Here is a 21,615-nt window from a genome sequence, read left to right as displayed (position 1 = left end):
ATCGTCTTTATGTTCGGGCCTATTGTTGAAGAGGTTACCCCTCTTGATTTTTACTTCCTTGTAATCCTATTTCACCATATTGAACAGAAAAAACAAAAATCATGATTTAAGTAAAAAAAAAAAAAAAAAAAAAAAAAAAGCACTTTAAACCTCAAAATTCAAAAAACTCTAAATTTACACTCCTGAACTTTCAATTTCAATCAATTTACCTCATCCATTAGTTTTAGCCGTTAACTTCTAACGGAAATGCCTAAAAATACCAAATTTTCCTTCGATTTTTTTTTTTTTTTAAAAAAAAAAAAAAAAAGAAATTAAGGGTAAATTTGAAATTTTATAAAAACAAAAGCCAAGTGTATAAATGTCATTTTATCATTTTTAACGTTTAAAATCTGACGAATGGAGTAAATTGATTGAAATTAAAAATTCAGGGGTGTAAATTGAGAGTTTTTGAATGGACATAAATTTTATCCAAACCGATATGGAGGAAATATCATTCAACCCATGTAAAATAGTGCAAAGTGTCTATAAACATTTAAAAGGTACATTAAATTTAGTCTAAATTAGTAAACTGCTATTAATGAGGTTAATAATTTAATGTGACTTAAATGTTTATAGACACTTGACACTATTTTACATGGATTGGAGGATATTTCCTCTATACCGATTTGAAGAAAATTTCTGTCCTTTTTGAATTGTGGGTAGCTCTTCTCAAAACGCACGGTAGTTTAGGAGTCTAAAGTGAAGTTTTTCCTAAAAAAATCTATGTTTTTAAAATACCCAAATCAAACCAAACATATTGAAACGGCTAAATCAATCAGACACGCATCAACTACTGTTGTAACAGGGATTTGAAATAGAAGTTTCATATGTTCCATCCCAACTACTACATTGTCATCTAGCCCTATGATTGTTTTCAATAACAATCAAATCAATGAATAAGTTACAAATCAAGGAAACTATTTGAGAACTTTTGCTTTTTCATGGCTAATTAGCTCTTTCTTTGTGTTTGTGTATTCAAGAAATTCAATTAGCTATCAGAGCAGCTGATAAAAGTTGATTCCAGGTGTCTGGAAGCCCAGCAACACACCAATGAGTGCAGTCCATGCCCTTGAATCCATTGTAAGAGGAAGGATGTGCATCTTTTCTTAGTTGTGAGAGATTTGTTATATCAAGCAGATGAACAGGTTTCCTTATTCTGCTTAACACATCTTTCACTACCAATGCTGCTTCTGGCAAACCACCTGGGAATGTTGACCCACTTATTGGCTCTGTCTCCTTTGAGCAGTTTGTCACTTCTGGCTCGCCCCAATCAGCCCCACTAATTCAATCAACACAAAAACAAAAAAGTATATAGACATGACAATATATGTTACTAGTCCAAAACTTAGTGCAAACAAAAGGTAAATATGTTATGTACCTATGCTTTCAGCTTTATTGGCTACCCTAGGCCGCTGACCGGCCTAGGGTTGGTTCAACCACTCTCTGTTTGGTCAAAGGGGTGACTCTATCACCTTCTTGATTTTTTTTTTTTAAATAAAATTAAAACTATTTTATTTTTTATTATTTGTGATGTGTGTCACAATATGATTGGTGTTTTTTTTTTTTTCTAATACAATATGATTGGTGTTGATATAGCACATTAACAGATTCTGTCAACTTTTTTAACGACAGTCGTCTTTTTTTTTTTCAGTGAGTATTTAGTTACATATTAAACACTATGAAGCTATTTGTCACAATCTCAAACCAGAAGGACCAACTTAACAATTTTCCTACATTTATCGATGGCACGTACATCATCCGACTTGATTTCTTGTCAAAGATACATGAGGCTAAAAAAGAACATCGAAACCCACCCCCACACTTATAAACACATTGTGAGGAAGTGTGCTCTAGGAAGAGTTTGAGTTCACACGTGAAAATAGTGTAAAATATTAATTAAATGATTAAATTCAATTTTTTTTATCAACTTTTGAGATAACGGGTGGTTTAACAAACTTTTCTGATGCAGTAATGGAGTTGAAAATGGAAATGAAGAAAAAGTAGCTTACTTGTAATGAGAAGGAGAAATTCCTTGGAAAATGACTCTAGTTTTTGTCGGATCCACATCTTCATCAACCCAGTTGGCCCAGGTTGTCAAACCTTTGCGAAAAGCAACCATCCTATCCATGTCCTTGACAACCTTGTTCTCATCTTCAACATAGTCCCATCTGCAATATATCAGAAAATTAAGCCATCACACAATAAATCCACATTCTGCATGATGATGTTATTCTCATAGAAGGGTGTGTTTGGGATTATGATTTCACAAGAATAATCTGCGTTTTTAAAAAATATTGCAAAATATAAGGCATTTAGCATTGCGATTTAAAAATCACTTAATTTATAGTAGAAAAAAAAAATCTGCGATTTCTATGAACAGGTTAGGAGGTGCTGATAAAAAATACTTTTTAACATGATTTACCAAATGCCTTTGCGATTTTAAAAAGTAGCAGTTTTTAAAATCACACTTATTGAAATAGCAATCCCAAACGGACCCGAAGTATAGAGCTCATACGTACGGTTGCTTAGGTCCTTTGCGGTACCACCAAAGCCAAGTGTTGAAAACCAGAACATCCATCTCTTTCCACAGGGCGCCATTCTTCAGAGAATCAAGCTTTAGAACTCGACCAACTTGTTCTTCTTCGATGTCTACCAAGTAGTGGGAATTAAACAGAATAACTGAAACTCCATAGTCCTGCAAAGTTGAGTCCAACTCTTAGAAATAGAAAGTTTTTACCCATTTTATTAAATGTGTCGGGTTAGGGTTAACATATATAATTTTATACTCATATCTCAATACGACATGAACCAATGCCCGACATTTAGGGGTAACAATTTTTGACAACACATGAACCCGACATGATTCAAAGAGAAGCTAATTGAAATATTTGGTAGGTATAAGGTTCATTTACCAGGAAGGTGGTGGTAGAAATTGACACATTTGTCTGCTCTATGACTTTGGAATCAGGCACAGCAGCATGAAGCAAGCATAGTAGAGATTGCCACTGGTTGAGACTAACGGAGTCCCCTATAAACATGATATTCTTCCCCTTAAGCCTCTGTAGAAAATCTTCACCATCAAATCTGCAATGTTTTTTCCCATGTGTAATTGTTCAAATTAGTAAGAAAAAAGATTAACCAAAAGTGGGGGAAATTAAATTTTAATTTGAAGGTAATAATGCCCTGTCTTTTTTTTAATTTCTTTCATTTTTTTCTCATCTTTTCTCCAAAACAAATTCAAAATAAGCCCAAAATAGAAAAAATAAATAAATCAATATTTGGCATTAAATATTCATAAGAAAGGGGCGGGGGTGTGGGTGGGGAAAGAAAAAAAAAAAAAAAAAAAAAAGAAATAAGATCCTCTAGATTTTATGCAAGGAATCGCTTAGTTGTTCCATCTGTTCAACAAATTCTCTCCTAGCTACCTAAAACTTATTTATGGCAGAAAAATATTTGAAGATCATATTAAGTCTATGAAAACATGATTAGAGGAAAAAATAAATAAAAAAACCTGCAAACCTATGCTATGTGCACAGGACATGGACCACATTTGAGATGTGTGTTGGCATGAGATTGCTTCTTTGTTCCTTCCTATATAAGGACCATATATGGTATTGCTTTCTGCACTACTGACAACTCATCTCTTTGTCAACTAATAAAATAATTGCCTTAGTGACGATAGTATTATGTCAAATGCTAGTGGTTCAAGAAACGAATAATCAATTTTTTATTTTTTATTTTTTAAGGAAAAAAGAAGAAGAAGAAGAAGAAGAAGGAAGAAAAGGAAAAACGATATATATTCATACTCTTATCTGCATTGGGTAATCTTTTTATTATGATTTTAAGGGTTTAACCAAATCAGCATTCAATATGGTGCTGAATATTGATTTGCTGGATAAAGAAAAGTAAAGGGTGTGTGCAGATTCTGCAAAAAGATGGCAGGCATACTGGAAATTTCTCAGAGAAAAAGTCAGAGAACATGGAGAAAAATAAACGCCACTTTTTCAAATAGTCACGAAGAGTACCTTTTCTAGAAGGTCGTTAAATTCAAGGTAGGCCAAGAAAGGTACATGAACATGATCAATGCTTTATATGACTCACAAGCCTAATAGTGCAAAGCTACCAATCCATCAAATACACGCACATTCTGCAGAAAGTGAAGAGCAAGAAAGACAGAGTACCTGGGTAAATCACATTCATTTGGCTGCCATCTATACTTGAGGTAGAGTTTATCAGGGCGGCCATACTTTAGGCAGTCAAACTCCTTGCGGATGTGAGGGCATGTCAGAGAGTCATAGAGAGGGTAAGAATCATCCTCCACCCAAGTTCCTTCATACAAGTTGCAGTGACTTTGCTGTTTTCTCCACTTCACATTGCTTCTTCTATTGTTTGCTAAACAAAGAGGTGTGTAAATCACCAACAATGCAACAAGGATGGAACAACACCTCTGAGTTCCAAACCCCATCTTTGTTTCTGCAGAGAGAGAGAGGGTGCAGGGGAGAGAGCCAGAGAGATTAGAATCATAATTATATGTATGTATATATATATATACAAGAGACAGATGTAAGCAGAGAATCTTCCTAGTTATTCTATGATGATTACCTTAAAAATATCCCATAAACATGGCCAACACACATGGTTGACAAGTTTTTACCAATATATATATATAGGATTATGTCTGTAATTTAAGGATGAAGGGAATGAAATTAATGCTGCCTTCCTTTTGGGGTCCCATGATTTTTCCATCTTGGTCCAGAGATCCCTTCTTTAGAAAAGGGTATTTGGCAAGATTAGTCAAACAATTAGCATGATCCAAGTTTTAGATATGTGGAGCATTAAGTGATCTTCACATGCCACACATGACTTGTTTGTACATCCCAATTCAAGACATCACTATCCCTTATCATTGGCCTCATTCTTGCACGTCTGTCTCTCTAAGAGAGAGAGAGAGAGAGAAGATTAGAACAAATCAAGATTGCTTCCTCAATTTGATTATAATCATTAACCCAAAAGAAGAAAAGTGTTGCCGTGTCTTAAAGAACAACACCAGAAACTATATTTTTACCTCATAATTATCTTACTAATTAAGTTAATGTGACAGTTCTAACTAATCTTTGAATCTCAATCTTTGTTTTAAAAAAAAAATTTAAATATTGATTGACATTGAAACGTTAGCATTATAAAATAGTTGTAGAATAAAAATATGATTTCTAGCATTTCTTTTGCTGCATTTGCAATCATGGGGTTGGTTGAAACAATATCCTCATTGGGAGCGGCTAACCTCCCATTTGTTCCATCTTTGTTTGGATGCGGGACATGTTACAAAACAATGATTCAACAGTTGTTTTAAAACCATGCTTTTATCTATTAACCATGCCCAAAAAAAAAAAAAAAAAAAACTACCATCTTTATAGGGACAAGAAGCAAATCCTCAAACAATGTATACTATTGGACGACCGGGCTTCCTCAACTTGTTAGAATATTAATTAAATATTTAATTTTTTATTGTTAGTTAATTTTTAAGATAATCCATGATTTAACATCTTCGAGAAGTCAAGTGTAATTAAGGAGAAGCCAAGTGCATGATACTCGTGATCAAATAAAAGAAAAAACAAATAATGGTTTAATTGAATCAAGATTTTTTACGATGATATAATAAATATTGAGTTTATAGAGGCAATAAATGTTTATATGACAAAATCTCGGCCATTAAATTTGAAAAAGATGGTTGAGATTTGAAAATTTTTAGATTTTGAGAGTTTAATATTTTTCTTTTTCTAATAGAGTTTAATATATTTATTTAAGAACTCAGGATATATTCCAGGATTTTTAGGATGACAACTCATATTGACCCGAATATATATATATATATATATATATATATATATATATATACTCAGAAAGCTTCATAATCTCAAATCAAAAACTTCCTTTGTTAAGGCAAAATCTGAGTATATATATATATATACTCAGATTTTGCCTTAACAAAGGAAGTTTTTGATTTGAGATTATGAAGCTTTGAAATATGTACTCTCCCTTCTCCTTTTGTGTGGAAATTAATTTTGTAAGATTTGTTTTTCGTCTGTAAGAAATAGCATTTCCAATCTTTTGTTTGTTGATGGTGTTTCCACCCTGGCTTTTGCTATCATGATTCATAATAAATCATGATAGCTTACTAGAAACAGATTGGAATCATAATTGCATTAATCCATCTCATGTTGTGTGGTTCAAACTTAAAGAATCCTTTCCTCCAAGTAGTTTGCTCTTCAAATCCGATGAGGCAAGAAATCTAGTATGATCTCGTGTAATAAGGTTGTTCTATTGCACTGTAATAAAACACTTCATGTGAGAGTTGCTTTAAACTTTACATATTTGAACAGGTGGTTGAACAATCCGAACAGTTGAAGCTCGAACGGTTGAGCAATCAGCACGATATCTAAAACCCAATATTATGGCGTCTTCCAACCAAGACAAGGTCACATAAATCCATAATTTTTTTTTAACAAGAAATCTGTAAATTTCATTAATAAAAGTTCAAAAGCATAAAACTTTTACAACATACAGAGCATAAAGCTCTGAAAATTTATAGCCAAATACTATGAGGTTACAAAGTCATAGATACAATCAAAAAATTCTTACAATGAAATGCATATCTACAACTACAATTATGGAACATATTTGCTCTCAGCAGACTAGATCTAAAACATTGGTAGCCTAAATACAAAAACAAAAAATTTAAACAACAAAAAACTAAAGAATCCGGCCGTGAAAGATAAACCCCACACTAATCTACACCTCCTCGACCCAAAGACCAAGACAAAAAGAATAAAAAAATCAAAGAAAAAAAAATCTCCACAAGTGGCAGCGAAGGAGGACGGCATCATAGATATCCCCAGGAAGACATGCCTTGGCTGATGAAGATGATCAGAACTAATTTTGAAGAACCAGATCTAGCTCTAGATCTACAAACTCGACACAGAAACCCGAAGAGACCACTAAGAAGACCGAAGAAGAAATCACAAAGGAGAAAAGATCTAGATCTAGATCTTCTCTCCTCTGTAATTTCTTCCTTAGTGTTGCCCCAAGGAAGAAAGAATGAGAGTTCTAGAGAAAAAGTAGAGCCTCACTTTCTAGACTTTTTTGGGTAACAAAGTCCACATAAATCTATAATGGGATCAAAGAATAAACAGGGTCAATTAATTTGGGCACCATCTTTTGTTGTCTCCTCCATATGTGTTACCTTTTCATCCCCCACATCATTAGGCTTAACATCTTTCAACAACTCATAATTAATTACTTCTTCTTTTTCTTTTTCTTTTTCACTTGGTCATGCTCTCATCGTCCTTGACAATCAAGGGGAAAAAGGGTTGGACTAATATTTATATATTTTGTGGATTATCTATTTTTGTGATTATTATATATACGAGGGACTAATTAAGTACTCATACTCATAAAGATATATATACCTTAACACCATCTCTCTTAATTACAAAACAAATTAAAAATGAACACATTTCATGCAACCAATATGCCACAAAAAACATTCTCAAATGTTACTGCATATGTTTGGTCATTAGACAATGTGAAACCCCAAACAAACACCCTCCTCATTAAAATAATTCTTTTAAAAAAAAATGAAAATGTAAATGTCACAAACCTTTGTGTTTTTTACAATTTTGACTTTTAAGACCTCAATTTTCAAGTTAATAGATTTGAGACTTGAATTTAGGCAAACCCTAAATTCGAGACTTCTATAGTATTTTCTTCAAAATAAATGAAAAACTACAAGTATGCTCCTCAAATATATATATTTTTAAAAAAAAAATTTAAAAAAAAAAAAAAAAAAAAAAAAAAATGTGGTTATACTTTGTCACCCAACTCAACTACTTAAATAGTTGTGTATGGGAACACTCGATCTAACCATGATTGGGTTGTGCCCTAGTCACCACAATGGTTTGCGACCACTTGATAGAAAAAGCTAAAACCACTTTCTTTGAATGAGATGGCCAAAAGCCACATCCTAAGAGAGGGGTGGCTCATGGTCACTCGATATGACGGGTGGCTCTACCCCTTTTGAATGGGGTGGTCAAAAGCCGAATCCTAAGAGAAAGGGTGGCTCATGGTCACCCCAATATGAAGGGGTGGCTCATGGCCACGAGCCCCATAAGTACTCAACTCAATTATTATTATTATTATTATTATTATTATTATTATTTTGTTATCTTATATTTTAGGGAAATAATTATATTTTCACGTCAATTTCTTAACGTTAAAATGACGAAAAGCACAAAGAATTGGTAACCTAATTACCCAAAAAAGAAACATTGCAATAAAAAAAGTCACAACACATCAACTATATTATCTGCACTTTTATCTTTTTTTTTTTTTTTGACATGTCCACACAAGGGAAGAAAATGGGGGATTCGAACTAGTGACTTCCGCTTCATTAGGAGTAGTCTACAGCTGATTGAGCTACCCCTTGAGGACTATACTATCTGCACTTTTAGTACCAAATGAATTGCAAAATTGAAGCTCCGACAAAGTGCAAGTTTTAGGTTCCAATCTTTGTTAGTAATTTGTTATCAAAATTGCTAGCAAATTTGTGTAACAAATGTAAGAAAACTAATATGCCAAAAGGATCATCTCCATTTCAAAGAAAATGAAAAAGAACCGGTTAGGCAAAAATAAGAAGGTAAAATGGTCTTTTTAATTGAAAATACAATTTTGCCCTACTAAATTGTACTCTAACAAAATCCTCTCCATTTTCGTTCCACTAACATAAGTATATGCGCTTTAAATTAGCTCGTATATTTACTACCCGAATTACTAATTATCGGAAACTACCCCAAATTTAGGGTTTAGTGATAATAAGTATTAGGGAAAACTTCACTTTGGCCTCCTGAACTTCCACTCGATTTTACAAACCCTCCTGAACTTTCAAATATCTCATTTTGGACCCCTGAACTTTCAATTACTTTCAATGTGGATCCCTCCGTTAGATTTTAAACATTACATGATGTTTATACCCCTGACTTTTGTATAAAATTCTAACTTCCAAAACGTTTTTTTATTTAAAAAAAAAATGAAAATCAAGGACATTTTGATTTTTTTTGTATGTTTAACGGCTAAAATTAATGAAAGGGTTCTAATTGAGAGTAATTGAAAGTTCAAGAGAATTTATAAAATCGGGTAAAAGTTCAGGAGATCAAAGTGAAGTTTCCCCTAAGTATTATATACTATAACATCACTGGACCTGGCTTCAATCTGCGGTAATTTGCTTGGATGGCCAAGATTTTACCAAGGGCTTTTTTATCCGAAAAACAACGCCGTTTGGTAACTTGCACACAAAACGGTTAACGGTCATCTCCTAGCTTAGTTAGACGCAAGATACCCAATTCTTTGAACTTGAGAAGCCCAACAGTCTTTGAACTTCTGAAACCCAAATTCTCTACGCCCAAAGCCCTGAGCTCCGATTCTGCTTCCAAGCCATGGATTTCCTTCTGAATTTGCATAATCAAGGTGAACAGAAGCAAAAATAGAGTTGAGTTTGCACCAGTGGGAATCAAACCATCTGTTTCCACCTACAGAGGTCATCCAAGACTCTCTTGACAGGTTAGTTTTTGTTTTGTGTATTCTTTTTATCAGTTTTTATTATCTCTGATTTTTTGCTTGCTGTCACCAAACGACGTTGCTTTTTTAGGTTAAAAAGCTTTGGTAGAATCTTGGCCATCCAAGCATAGAAGCCAGGTCCAACATCACTACACGTTAATTTTCCGAGTAGAGATTGGAGAAAAGTCAGGCTATTGTACCACGTATATTAATAAAACCACCAACAGAGAGACACACACAGAGAAGAGATTCCAAAGTTATTGGAAGTCATCCCACCCAACAGTGGCAAAAGGATTTAAGGTAATCCAAGTCAAACAGTGCCTTATTATTTGTTCTCTTTTTAGAACAATACCTGTTGTTCTTATCTCGCTTCAAATATATTCTGTCATTGAAAGAAAAAAAAAAAAAAATTTAATGTGCATCATCTCGAATATTATATCTATGGATTTTGTTGTATCAAAATTTTGAAGCTTTTTACAGTTTAGTGATCGGGTATTGCTGGGTTTGTTGTGGGATATTGATTTTTGTGGTAAAATATTGACCCTTTTGATGATTGGGTTTTTGGTATGATTTTTAACAAGTTTGGGCATTCTATCTGTTTGATGAAATGTCGTACTGGGCCAAGGTTTTTTAATTTTACAATAATTACCTCAGTTGTGGACCTTTTGTGCGTTTGTTAGTATTTTCTTTTGGTCAAAACTCTGCTTTGAACTTCTCCGATTGTGTGTCGATGTATGGATATGTGTAGTCTTGCGTTTGAGTTTTAGCATCTCTCGTGCCCATTTATATTTTCTAGTATATTTCAATCATGTCAAAATAAATGTTGAATTTTGCAAATTGGAGCTTTAGAAGTTGGTGATTGTGTTTATGCAAGCACACTGCACTTGCAGCTTATTTCTTTCCGATTTGTCTGCATATGCTGTTAGGATAATTCATTGATGAGAATCCTTATATTATTCTGAGCTGTTTTACTTATTGATATTGGACTTTGCTACTTCTGGTTTCACTTACTTGATTATGGTTGCACAGATGGAGGGTAGTCTTGCTGAAGAGCTTTACTCAGAAAGTTTGAAGCTATCAAAGATAGACTTGGGTTCTTCTTCAACTGCCATTAGTAAAGAAGGTGATTCACATGGTATAGATGTTAGTTTTATTTCTCTGTTTTGATACAAATCTGTCTGAAAATAATTAATTGCCAAATTCTCATTACATTTAATTTTCTTATGTTTCTTTTTTGGGCTAAATTAATTGCCAAAGTTCTTTGGTTTAGTTCTCTCTGTTTTTGTTTTATTTTTCATTTTTTTTAGTAATAAACTTTAATGAACGGTAGTTAATGGTTAGTGTTAGCACCTGAAAGAGGGATCTTAAGTTTAAGTGAAGCCTTGAGCTCAGATCTGGGATGCGCCCTCACCAAGCAAGCTGCTTTCTTTGTCTGCGTGTCATTATCTAAACAAAAAATTTCGACACTGATTTGTTTTATTTGGAGATCACCAAAACCTTCCTTTTTTTTCCCTTCTTCCAGTTGTTTGTATTTGCTAGGATCATGTGTTATTTCTTCTGCGGTCAATATAGATGTGTTTTCACTTTTTACATATTTAAGCATATTAGTTCTGGATATTCAAGACAAAAGTACACCCTTTCTCCTTGCATTCGGTTTCGAGAGTGATTGACGTTATTGTACTTGGTTATAAGATTCATTTTCCTATTCTAGATATTTGAGTAAAGATCGCCTTTTCAGCTCAAGGATTGCTTTTGGAATTGCTCATGCAAGAACTATTCCTTAATTTTTATCTTAATAATTGTTACAGAAGAACCTTCTTTAGGTAGTATGTGATATTTTGGTACTTTAGCAATAAATCTGATTCATCTTTTTTAAGTTACAGATTTTGATGGGGATGACTTGCAGCAAGACGATGGAGCTATATGGGATAATTCCGGAGATGAATTGGATGAATCATTTGAATTGGACAGGGAATGGCAGAGGAGACATGACCAATTTCATACAGTAATTAGACAGTTTTCCCAGTCTATTTTCCTGATTTTTACTGTGCATAAGGTTAAATGGTTATGTGAATTAATTCTTTTTATTTGTTGATTTTTTCAGCATGGATATCGTGAAGGTATTTCTGCAGGAAAAGAAGCTTCTGCACAAGAAGGATTTAATGTTGGCTTTAAGCAATCAGTCCTTGTTGGGTACAACTGGGGTGTTGTAAGAGGTGTTACCAGGTACTGCTGTTATCTAGATTGTAGAAAAAGATTGAATTACTTAAGATTGCTACTGACTGAATAATTTTCTTTTACTTTTGGGATCTGCGACATGGATGAAGTGTGTTGGCATCCCTTCCAGATGGGTTAAAAGAAAGGTTAATTGAAACACAAGAAAAGAGAAATGAATTCAAGGTCTTGTATGAATCTGTTCACTCTCTTTCAACAGCAGACGCTCTTAAGCTTTTTAACGATGATATCATGGCAAAAAAAGCTCTGGAACGAAGTGAAAATGCTGAGGATAGTTCTCATGTAGCTGGTATGCAAGAGCAAAGTTCAGACTGCAGTCGTCTAGAAAATTACTTCGGAGAGCTCCAAGCACTTCTTTCAGAATCTCCTGCACTCGAAGTACATTTTCCTGTAGAAAAGTAGACAGGGTTGTGGCTTCTGTACAATTAGCCACTGTATTTTAGATTCGGAAATAATGCCTTGTATTACAAAATATTTTTATTTAAAAAAAAAAAAAAAAAAAAATTGAGGAAAAGAACTCCTCAACTTGACAGCATTTATTGTTGAATTTATTCTATTGATGAAAATCTAATCAGTTTGGTTCATTATGATTGTGTATGATGATCATCATGTCAGCAGTCCATACATATGTAGAGATACTATGATGAATGTTAATCATTTTGTAGAGATGCTATCGGAAAATAGAGCTCCAAATACGAAAGCACAAAATCATGCAGACGGCTATGTATTTAACAAGATTGTAAGAGTCAGTAGCTTATTTTAAGATGTTTCCTGTTCCCTGGTGTATAGGGGAGCCTCTACATGAACTATGCTGTACAGATTCTGTCATAAAATTTTCTGCAAGCCTGCCAAGACTGAACTTTTATGGTTATCATCGGTATTCATGTCCCTGTTTTATTGCAAGTTTGATCTCAGGCTCTCTGGATATTGAAGCTTATAATGTCATTTGAAAGTATTTTTATGCTTTTTTGTTAATTACTTGATGTTCGAGCGAGACCAAATATTGATGTGCCGGGCATAAGATGCTTAAAAATGAGAGCTTATTTTACTTACAGATGACTGTAATCCTGCATGATCATCAACTATTTTACATTTTCTACTATTTGGTTTAAAATCGCAGTTTTAGTTTACGAAATTGTAGTGCCAAACGAGAATGACATGGAGATTAATAAAGACATCGTCAACATAAACTTGGCTGATAAGTATTAGTTCACAATAGTAGACACAACAACAAGAGTTAATCACCAACATTCGGAGGAACAAGTGCCCCACTGTAACAAAGAAGGATCGATTTGTACCACACACACAAATTACAGACCATAATTATATTATTGAAGCAGAAACTAAAATTTCAGCCGCAAAGCTTAGTTGAAAACACAACACTCTCTACCTTTCAATCTCCATTTGAACATCAGTTCATCACTGGATCCCAGGATGCCTTCTCCATAGTTCTGAACTGGAGCAGAACAACAATGTAGTTGATCTTAGAACATGCAGTTTACTCATGAAACTCAAGGCTTGGCTGTAGAGATTGCAATAGATCTCTGTTATGATTGTTTAAAAACAGAATTAGAGAATGATAATTAATGATAAACATGCCATCGAAATAGTTTCTATATTTACCTCAGTAAGCCCTATCAGCTACAAGCTTGCATGGGTCTTGCATGAACAAAGGCTGCTGTACTACTCCTCAAATGGGTTTCAAATTTGGATGTCGGCATGACTGTTTCAAAGGCTTCAACAAGTAGCGCCACCTTCCTCTTCCTAGCTGGAGCAAGTTTGGTAACAGCCTGTTGAAGGTGGTAATCAACCATCCACTCCTCTGCATTTTTCCTGTCATCCATCATTTGTTGCCTCAGATCAACCTTTTCTGCTTCTGGATCAGGAACTAAAGGCAGATAGTTTGGTTCTCTTGGGTTGAATTCCCTCAATTCGTCCTCATCCTTCATATGCCTCTTTCTTCTAGTAGTCCATTTCTGACTGTTGCAGCTGTCAGGCAGTTCTTGGCTGGGATTGCTTCCAGCTGGGAAGAATGTTCTCTCTGTTTCTGGACTGGTTGCACCTTTGGCTACTGTTGATACATCTGCTGCATCTGAACTGGTGTAATCTTCCACTTCCATTTTTTCAACTTCTTCTATGCTCTCTTCAGCTGAAATGGATTTAATCACCATTGGATTGCTTTGCCCCTCATCATCCCTTGAACTTGAGATTTTGAATTTCTTCGCATCACCTTGGTCTTTCTCCATGTTCTGGTCCTCAACAACACTGTAGCTCTCAGACTGCCCATCAGACGGATAATTTTGAGTCTCATCTGTAAAGCCATCATCAACATTCTCTTCAATTGAATTACTGACTTGGTCTGCTTCAGAATAACAACAAGAGACATCCGAAGCTTGGATTTCAATCAATATCTTGGCATCATCTGCTTGCTCTTTCTCTTCCATTTCATCTCCATCATCTTGGAGAGTCTTATGCTTCTGCTCATCATTTGAAACTTCATCTGCTGCTTGGCTGGTGCAATTGGTTTCATCTCCAAGTTGAGGATTGATTTCAGCAAATTTGTTCTTCTCTTGAATGTCCTCGCTGGTTGCTCTGGGTTCCACGATTGGCTCCTCCTCTGTGCTGAATAAAGTTGTCTCGGATTGTCCATTTTCTTCTTCTGCAGTTTTTGATTCCTCAAATGCATCTTCAGTTGAAACAAGTTGGATGCATTTTAGGCTCTCGGACGCTTGGCTAGAGTCATGAATCTCTGAGTTCTGATGCATGACATGTAGTGCAGAATCATCATCAGATGGTGCTTCAGAGCTTGCACCCTCCTCTGCAAATAGTTCTTGCAGTAATTCATCAGACATAATCACTTCACTGCAGCTGCTATCCATGTCATTGTCATGAAAATCAGGATTCTTGGTGTCTGATGAACACCCAACGTACACAAAAGACTCATCATCCGTCATGATTGAATAGTCGGCTTCGCTATCAAGCTGTGAGGCAGAAAGATGCTCCTCCTCCCACTCCATATTGGTAGCTTCAGAATCAGCATCATCTGCTTCAATGACAGTGCAGAAGCTCCCCATGTTTGCTTTTTCTTGAGCCAAGATACGTAGGAATTCTTCATCTGCATCTTTCACTTGTTCTCCGGGAAGGCTCTCTGTGGTTTCCATCTCTATTGCAATAATATCACCCCATTGTTGGAGCTTTTCCTCAAAATCAACCTCAGATTGAGCTGATCCATGGGACAGGCTCTCTGCAACTTGTTCTTTGTCACTGTGCTTTGCCACTTCTTCATCAACGTCTCCAGCAACATCAATTATTTCAGCTTTATCTCCATTCTCCTTACTTTTACCATAGATTTCAATGAAAAATTCTATTTCCACATCTTCTTTGTCTGCAGACTTCTCATCAAAGATCATTTTTGTAGCATCGATTTCTTCCATTTCTTTACTAGACAGCTTTGCTCTTCGTGGGCTTAGAGCCTCCATTTTCATAGTCTTCTGGGTCTTCAACAAATGTCTCCTTGCCGACAAGAAGCACTTCAATGGAGGCAAAGGAGAGTGGTGATGACCATTAAGAGAACAGTATGTGTAGGGGCAAACCTTCATAACTGAAGTCCCTTCAGATTCAGTTGCCCCAGGACTTAGCATAAGGTATGGTGGAAACTTTGAGTCCTTCATAGTGGAAGAACAGGTGGATCTCTGTGCATTCATATCTGCACAAAGAACAACTCTGGAAGACTTTTTAGCCGAAGCTCTTGCCGGCTTGAAACTAGGTGTCTTTATTAAAGTCCTCGCCAGCTTCAAACTAGATGCTCTTGTTAAAGCTCTCGCTGGTTTATTACCAGAAGCAGAGCTATGTTTTGAATTGCTAGAGCTTCTTCTACTCATATTCTTACTTTCAGAACCGGTTTGAGTATTCCGAGGACTCACCAGAGACTGCTCCTTCCTTGCTTCAAAACAGCTGGTGGACTTCATGTAATTTGGTGACCCGTCAGATGCTTTGATCAGAGGCTGCTGCTGCTGCTGCTTCTGTGGGATTGCCGGCGGCGGCTTTCCGGGCTGTGATATGTTCCTTCTTGTAGGAGATGATCTCAAGCTCTCAATATCTGAAAGCTTGATTGATCTTGACTTCTTTATCTTCTTCTTCATATCAGCTCCTCTGTTTTTGCCATCCTGGTATTGAGAAGAAGATGGTTTTTTGAGGTTTGCCAACAGCTTTTCGGATTTGACATGATCAGCTTGGATTCCAAGCTTGTTGGGTACCTTTCTTTGAACCATTTTTAGAGGAAAACCAACATGACAAACATATGGAGATGAATTCGAGGTGGGTTTTCTTAATTTCTTCCCTTTGGGAAAAGGGAGTTCAAGCCTTGGAAGAAAGGTAGGTCTCTTGTGGTTTGCTCTAATATGAAATTTGCATGGGAAAAGAAAGGGGATTCTTGAAACCCAAACAAGAAGAAAGATTCTTCTTCTTGGTTTGGTTTTCTTTGGCTTGCAGTCGGTGGCCTTTTTGTTGATTTTCAACTGCGGTTTGGCAGATGAAATTTGAATAAGGCTGAGATAAGTGTCTGATGCTGACCTGCACCATTAGGTCTGTTTAGGGCCCTCTGTTTTGGGCATTTTCTGAATTGAATTATTTCCGTGTGCCATGGGAATAATACATTTGGCACCTCACTTTATTTCTTATTTTTTTAAGGGATTAAATTAATGGTGATTAGACCGTCTAACCCACTATTTCTCTATACAGTAGCTCCTCTCCATTTTCTAGTGAAATTGAGAGAATCATTGTCCTAATTATAAGCCTCCTCAATGTTTCTATGCATTAAATTGTGGTTAATGAGGTTAAATGCTTGAATGGAAGATGGGTAGTAGTAGTTGATTGTTGAACAATTTAATAAAAATAGGTTTCAATGAGCCCAAGGGGTTGCATAGTTGATGGTGATTTTTAATTCTCATAGCATCAGTCCGGCCGCCACATATACATTGACACGTTGCACAAACATGAAACATCCAACACCAGATTGGGATCTCCAGTAATTTGTTGTAATTGAGTTTTATGTAAGCTCTCTTGAGCAACAAAAATTGTTAGAAATTACAATCCCTAATCGTAATAGTACTTTGCAAACTAGCACATCTAATTTGGTGCAGTTGGTTTTACATGAAACGTACATTCGCCTTAATGCATGTTTAGGTGCAATCACAGACAGAATTAAGATTTCTCGTGAGAGAACAAAGCATGAATGAGGGACCGAACTTAATTTTTAGACTATATATATGAAAAAAATTTAAAGCTGGAGGGGGCATGGACCCCTTGCCCCATAATTCTGTCCCTGGGAGCAACTTCAAAGCTGAAGATGGGTATGTTTTTTTGTTTTTGTTTGAGGTTATCATAATGCTCTTACGGATCTTACTAGAAGGAACTCAGCTCATTAAATTGAAAAGTTCAGGTATGAAAATCTGAATAAATTGTATTTAATTAAATGGTGCAGAGTTTAAGCATCTCATCATCAATTTAACAAGATATATAATGATTAAGGAAACTTAAGAATCTATTAGAGATGATTAAGAACTTCATTACACAGTTTCCTTAGAAGAATCTTGATGATCTTAAAAGCTTATACATGCTTCACATCAGCATTTAGAATTCCAATAAATGATTCTATAAACAAAAATAAATAAATAAACAAAAAGGTTCTGCATAAAATTTCTCTAAAATAATCATATCATACACATTGATTAAAGTTTATATGACTTAGAAAAGGAGTTACTTTCCAAAAAGCATGAATTTTATAACTTTTATCGCACGTATGATATTATGACTCTTAATCAGATTTTAATCATAAAATCTCAATTTATCTTAATTATATGGAATTACAAACTGACACAACAGTTCACGTCACACTATCATGTTTGCCAGAATTAAATTTAAAATTATTTAATAATTAGCCTGATAAATATTTATTAGGTGGACTATTTTAAAGATGCGATGGACTTTTATTTTATTTAATTTTTGTTTTGGCTAACAAAGTGGACTATTTTCTTATTGAATGGGAACAGCCAGTGATAAAGATAGGGCGGTTGCACTTTACAAAAGCCGAGCCGGGCGGTCGGCGATAATGGGCAGCCCGTGGGCCCTACTCTGGGCCCAGGGTGCCTTTTTGCAGACGCTCCGTTTCTCTATCCCCAATGCAAGGCACGTTGTCGGTTGCCTACAAAGAAAATATAAAAAAGAATGGGTCCCACTCTTTGGACATGCCACCATCAAATGCCTACGCCTAATTCAAAACCCCAAAAAAATCAAGAATGTGTGTTTTTTTTTTTTTTTAATCCAAGAATGTGTGTTTTGATTGACTTTCAAAGAATTTTTCCTTGACTTATAAAAAAAAAAAAAAAAAGGATTTTTTCAAAATTTTAATGACTACTTTTAAATTGAATTGGACAAAGTTTTCTTTTTTAAATTGGGTTTAAAAAATTATTTTTAATTTAGTTTATTAAACTAACATCTCTTTTTATAGAATATAATTTTTACGTGCATTATTTTTAATAGAATTAACATGTATCAATTTAATAGATTGGGTTAGTCATTGTTTTTAAATTTTCAGAAGCCCAAGCCACAGAGCCAAGATGATCAAGCTAAGACCATAGGCCCCAACCAACTATCGAAAGCTAATGTGCCAGTGTGATGGTTGCTTAGAGAATGTTGAGCGTGTAGCATTGAGAATAACTACCCTCCGGTCTCGTTCTAACTACCAACAAGTGTGAAATCTAATGTCACACTTGGTCAGGGCCGTAATTCAGCACTAAGGTCATACCTCGTTAGTGGGCACATCATATAAGGAGAAGGCATGTGATCATTTCAAGTACATTCACTCAACTCTTCTCTAAACAAACAATCTAACTCTCTTAGAGCAATTCACCATTTACATTTGTTAACTTAAACATTAGAGAGTTTCTTCATCGGCGACTCCCGGTAAGTCTCCGACTGTTTTTACTCCTCCTTGCAAGCGTCTATTGGCGAGTATGACCATACGATTAACTGCATTATAAGCTAAGATTTGACATGGTATATATATAATTTACCTCATCCAAACTTTACTCCTATACAACCAGAAATATTGCACAATCAAAAAAGTTAATTTGCAACATGAAACACTTTTTCCTCGTGATAATATTTTATCATCCAGTTGTTTGCTCATTACAATTAACTAAACTAAATGGTCCATGCACAAGCGTCTAGTGGGTATTAAAATAATAATAATAAAATAAAATCATTTGACAAAATATTGTTCTTCTGAATAGGGTTGGAGGAAACCTCTCCTTCTAGCAAATCCAAATATGCCATACAATTTGGTGTCCTTTCTCTTTTGTTATCTTTTCCAAAATCCAGCCGACACTGACTACTAGTTCCCCTATCTTCCGGGTGACACACACTTTACTAGTGTACACCTTTCTTTCTCTTTCTTTCTTTGTTTTCTCTTTTGGATTACCTTTTTGATGGGTGACTGTAATGGGCAATTAATACCCATTAATTATCATACGTAGGGACTAAGGAACTCTTCCATTTCCATGATGTTCATTAAGCATGGGGTCCCATCCATGAGAAGCAAAAGTATTTGTTGATTTCCAAGTTTGTGTCAATTGGGATGGTTATAAATTTATAATCAACCCTTTGCTTCAAACTTAGGTTCAATCAGTCTCTTTTGTAGCCCAAGAAAGAAAAGGAAAAGAAAATATTATTGTCCTTAACTTCTTGGTTCATCTCAATGAAATGAAATTGGGTATTGAATCTTATCACATTTCTAAGGTTAGGCGAAAATGCACAACTAATTGCATATCAAAATCCTCTACATCAAATTATGAAAATTTGTGTCGTTTTTAGACATCGAAACACTTATGCTACTTAGGGTCCGTTTGGGATTGCGATTTCAATAAGTGCGATTTTAAAATTTGTATTTTTAAAAATTGCGTTTTTGAAATCGTTTCTTTTTAAAATCGCAAAGGCATTTGGTAAAATATGTTAAAAAATACTTTTTAATTAGATATTTGTCATGAGAAATTGTGACTTTGGTTTAAATTCGCATTTTTTCAAATAAGCAGTACCCCCTAACCTGCTTATAGAAATCGCATATTTTTTTTTTCTATTTTAAATTAAGTGTTTTTTAAATCGCAATGCCAAACGTCTTATATTTTGCGATATCTTTTAAAATACAGATTATTCTTACGAAATCACAATCTCAAACGTACCCTTATTAAAAATGTAGCATGTTACAGTTGAGAATCGAGTATATTTTCATCAGGTTTATGCTCTTTATGTTAAAAAAAAAAAAAAATGTTAAGCTAAAAACCGCGTCTTTTGGTTTGCTGGAAAATGAACGTTTCTGCAAAAGTGAAAGATAAAACCTTTTGGGAATGAAATTCTTTATGGTTGCCTTGATCACATGCTACATTTTTAATATGTGGTATTTTTTGAGTGTTTTCATACTTAAAAACTACCTAAATTCTGCAATTTGAGAATCTACAATTTCTTTTAAAATTGTAGGGAATCCTACATAAGCTTTTAAGTGCCACATTTTTCTTTTCGTTTGAGCAACTGAAACCAGAATAGGATAGCCTTTCTCCTCCCTTACATTCCCTATACCTTGCTGTGAGGGGATTCAAATTCAAATCAATGATACAATATCAACTTATTTGAACAAAGTTTCTCTCCTCTAACACATTCTATTAAATTGACATTTGTCTTTAAAATATGTGATTTTCACATACATTTTTGTTGAGGTTTAACAATGCCACTCTGCTCATTTTGACGGCTCTTAGAACACGCCTTGCGAGTTGCGATTTCGAATGCCATAAAAGGATTTGGCTTTCCTCGCTGGACACCAATTGATTTTTAGATGAGATGGTCAAAGGTCTGATCCAACAATTTTTAATAAATTAAATTCTAAAAACAAATGTCAATTAAAAATATTGGATTAGAGGAATTTTTTCTCTTTGAACCTAGTTTTGAGATAGCTTAGAAAGACAGCATAAAAAGAAAAAGAAATATATATATATATACCTTGCACCGACAATATAATGTATCATCAATAATTATTATGTGATAGAAGCCCCATAATATGTTTTTATGGCCTATATATACATAGGCCATAAAAACAATAATTGCATAGTATTGCAATTTTTTATTTAGTTTTAGGCATTATTTTGTAATTATTGCATACTTACAATCTTCTCATTAGTAGGTAATTCTATAATAGTTATATTTTTAAAAATAATTAAAAAGTAACAATTACTTTAAGTAACTTTTAGTGGTTGATACTCTGAAAGTGATGAATTACAGGTCCAATTAATCCTCTCAAAATCCTTAGATTCCTATACTATGGTACTTCATAAAAAAAACAAATAAAATAAAATAAAAAGAAGCTTGTGTTGCAGGAAGCAAAGAACCTTAGACAACCTAAATCTAATAGAGCTATAAACTAGGTGCTTATGAATAGAAAGGAGTATATATACCACCTTAAAGCCTTTCATAGGAAAACTGTAGGGCATAGTGTGATATATGGGTATGAACATGCATGTTCTTGCTAAATTACAAAACTTAAAGGGGACATCATGCTGGGGTTTCAAAATATTCAAGCCTAAAATCATTCTTACTTGACCCAAAAAACTCCATGGAAAATGATATGTCTTTCTGTGGAGGTCAGTTCTACCCTACTATGATGAGCTAGTGGGAGTGCCCCATACC

The 21,615-nt window shown here is 34.7% G+C and overlaps 4 protein-coding genes across 6 annotated transcripts in view; 1 reads left to right on the top strand and 3 right to left on the bottom strand.

The window, feature by feature from the left end:
- Window positions 1–833: 833 nt before the first annotated feature.
- Window positions 834–4,511, bottom strand: LOC132185547 (protein trichome birefringence-like 38). Its single transcript, XM_059599313.1, has 5 exons — window positions 4,221–4,511; window positions 2,952–3,123; window positions 2,559–2,734; window positions 2,049–2,207; window positions 834–1,318 (listed from the first exon to the last, which is right to left on the bottom strand). Exons 1-5 carry the CDS (start codon window positions 4,502–4,504, stop codon window positions 1,024–1,026), a joined length of 1,086 nt encoding a protein of 361 aa, XP_059455296.1. The 5' UTR covers window positions 4,505–4,511; the 3' UTR covers window positions 834–1,023.
- A 4,904-nt stretch (window positions 4,512–9,415) lies between these two features.
- LOC132170753 (uncharacterized) lies at window positions 9,416–12,470 on the top strand. 2 transcript variants are annotated; one of them, XM_059581849.1, is made up of 6 exons: window positions 9,416–9,651; window positions 9,740–9,948; window positions 10,678–10,783; window positions 11,532–11,653; window positions 11,753–11,874; window positions 11,976–12,470. In XM_059581849.1, exons 3-6 carry the CDS (start codon window positions 10,678–10,680, stop codon window positions 12,283–12,285), a joined length of 660 nt encoding a protein of 219 aa, XP_059437832.1. In that variant the 5' UTR covers window positions 9,416–9,651; window positions 9,740–9,948; the 3' UTR covers window positions 12,286–12,470. The 2 variants fall into 2 exon arrangements, with proteins under 2 accessions (XP_059437832.1, XP_059437841.1); XM_059581858.1 differs by having other exon boundaries at window positions 9,417–9,651; window positions 10,678–10,771.
- Window positions 12,471–13,048: 578 nt separating this feature from the next.
- LOC132184392 (calmodulin binding protein PICBP) lies at window positions 13,049–16,436 on the bottom strand. Of its 2 annotated transcripts, none has more exons than XM_059598021.1 (2): window positions 13,507–16,436; window positions 13,049–13,427 (listed from the first exon to the last, which is right to left on the bottom strand). In XM_059598021.1, the coding sequence occupies exon 1, from the start codon at window positions 16,152–16,154 to the stop codon at window positions 13,521–13,523; it is 2,634 nt and encodes an 877-aa protein (XP_059454004.1). In that variant the 5' UTR covers window positions 16,155–16,436; the 3' UTR covers window positions 13,049–13,427; window positions 13,507–13,520. The 2 variants fall into 2 exon arrangements, with proteins under 2 accessions (XP_059454004.1, XP_059454011.1); XM_059598028.1 differs by having other exon boundaries at window positions 13,049–13,405.
- Window positions 16,437–18,010: 1,574 nt separating this feature from the next.
- The window catches only part of LOC132173301 (uncharacterized), an 8,646-nt gene continuing 5,041 nt past the window's right edge, over window positions 18,011–21,615 (bottom strand). Inside the window, exon 9 of the mRNA XM_059584760.1 lies at window positions 18,011–18,085. Within this exon, the coding sequence (XP_059440743.1) occupies window positions 18,011–18,085 (75 nt within the window). The remainder of the gene's footprint in view (window positions 18,086–21,615) is intronic.

This window comes from Corylus avellana, chromosome ca1 (genome assembly GCF_901000735.1).
Source record: "Corylus avellana chromosome ca1, CavTom2PMs-1.0".
Lineage (NCBI taxonomy): Eukaryota > Viridiplantae > Streptophyta > Magnoliopsida > Fagales > Betulaceae > Corylus > Corylus avellana.
Note: the sequence above shows the minus strand (reverse complement) of the source record. Positions and strands in the feature narration are given on the sequence as shown.

Coding starts and splice junctions, on each gene's coding strand:
- LOC132170753 (XM_059581849.1), top strand. CDS start 10,678: ATGGAGGGTAGTCTTGCTGAAGAGCTTTACTCAGAAAGTTTGAAGCTA. Junction 10,784..11,531: donor TAAAGAAGGTGATTCACATG/GTATAGATGTTA, acceptor TTTAAGTTACAG/ATTTTGATGGGGATGACTTG. Junction 11,654..11,752: donor GACATGACCAATTTCATACA/GTAATTAGACAG, acceptor TGATTTTTTCAG/CATGGATATCGTGAAGGTAT.
- LOC132184392 (XM_059598021.1), bottom strand. CDS start 16,154: ATGGTTCAAAGAAAGGTACCCAACAAGCTTGGAATCCAAGCTGATCAT.
- LOC132185547 (XM_059599313.1), bottom strand. CDS start 4,504: ATGGGGTTTGGAACTCAGAGGTGTTGTTCCATCCTTGTTGCATTGTTG. Junction 2,735..2,951: donor TTTCTACCACCACCTTCCTG/GTAAATGAACCT, acceptor TCAACTTTGCAG/GACTATGGAGTTTCAGTTAT. Junction 1,319..2,048: donor ATTTCTCCTTCTCATTACAA/GTAAGCTACTTT, acceptor TGATTGAATTAG/TGGGGCTGATTGGGGCGAGC.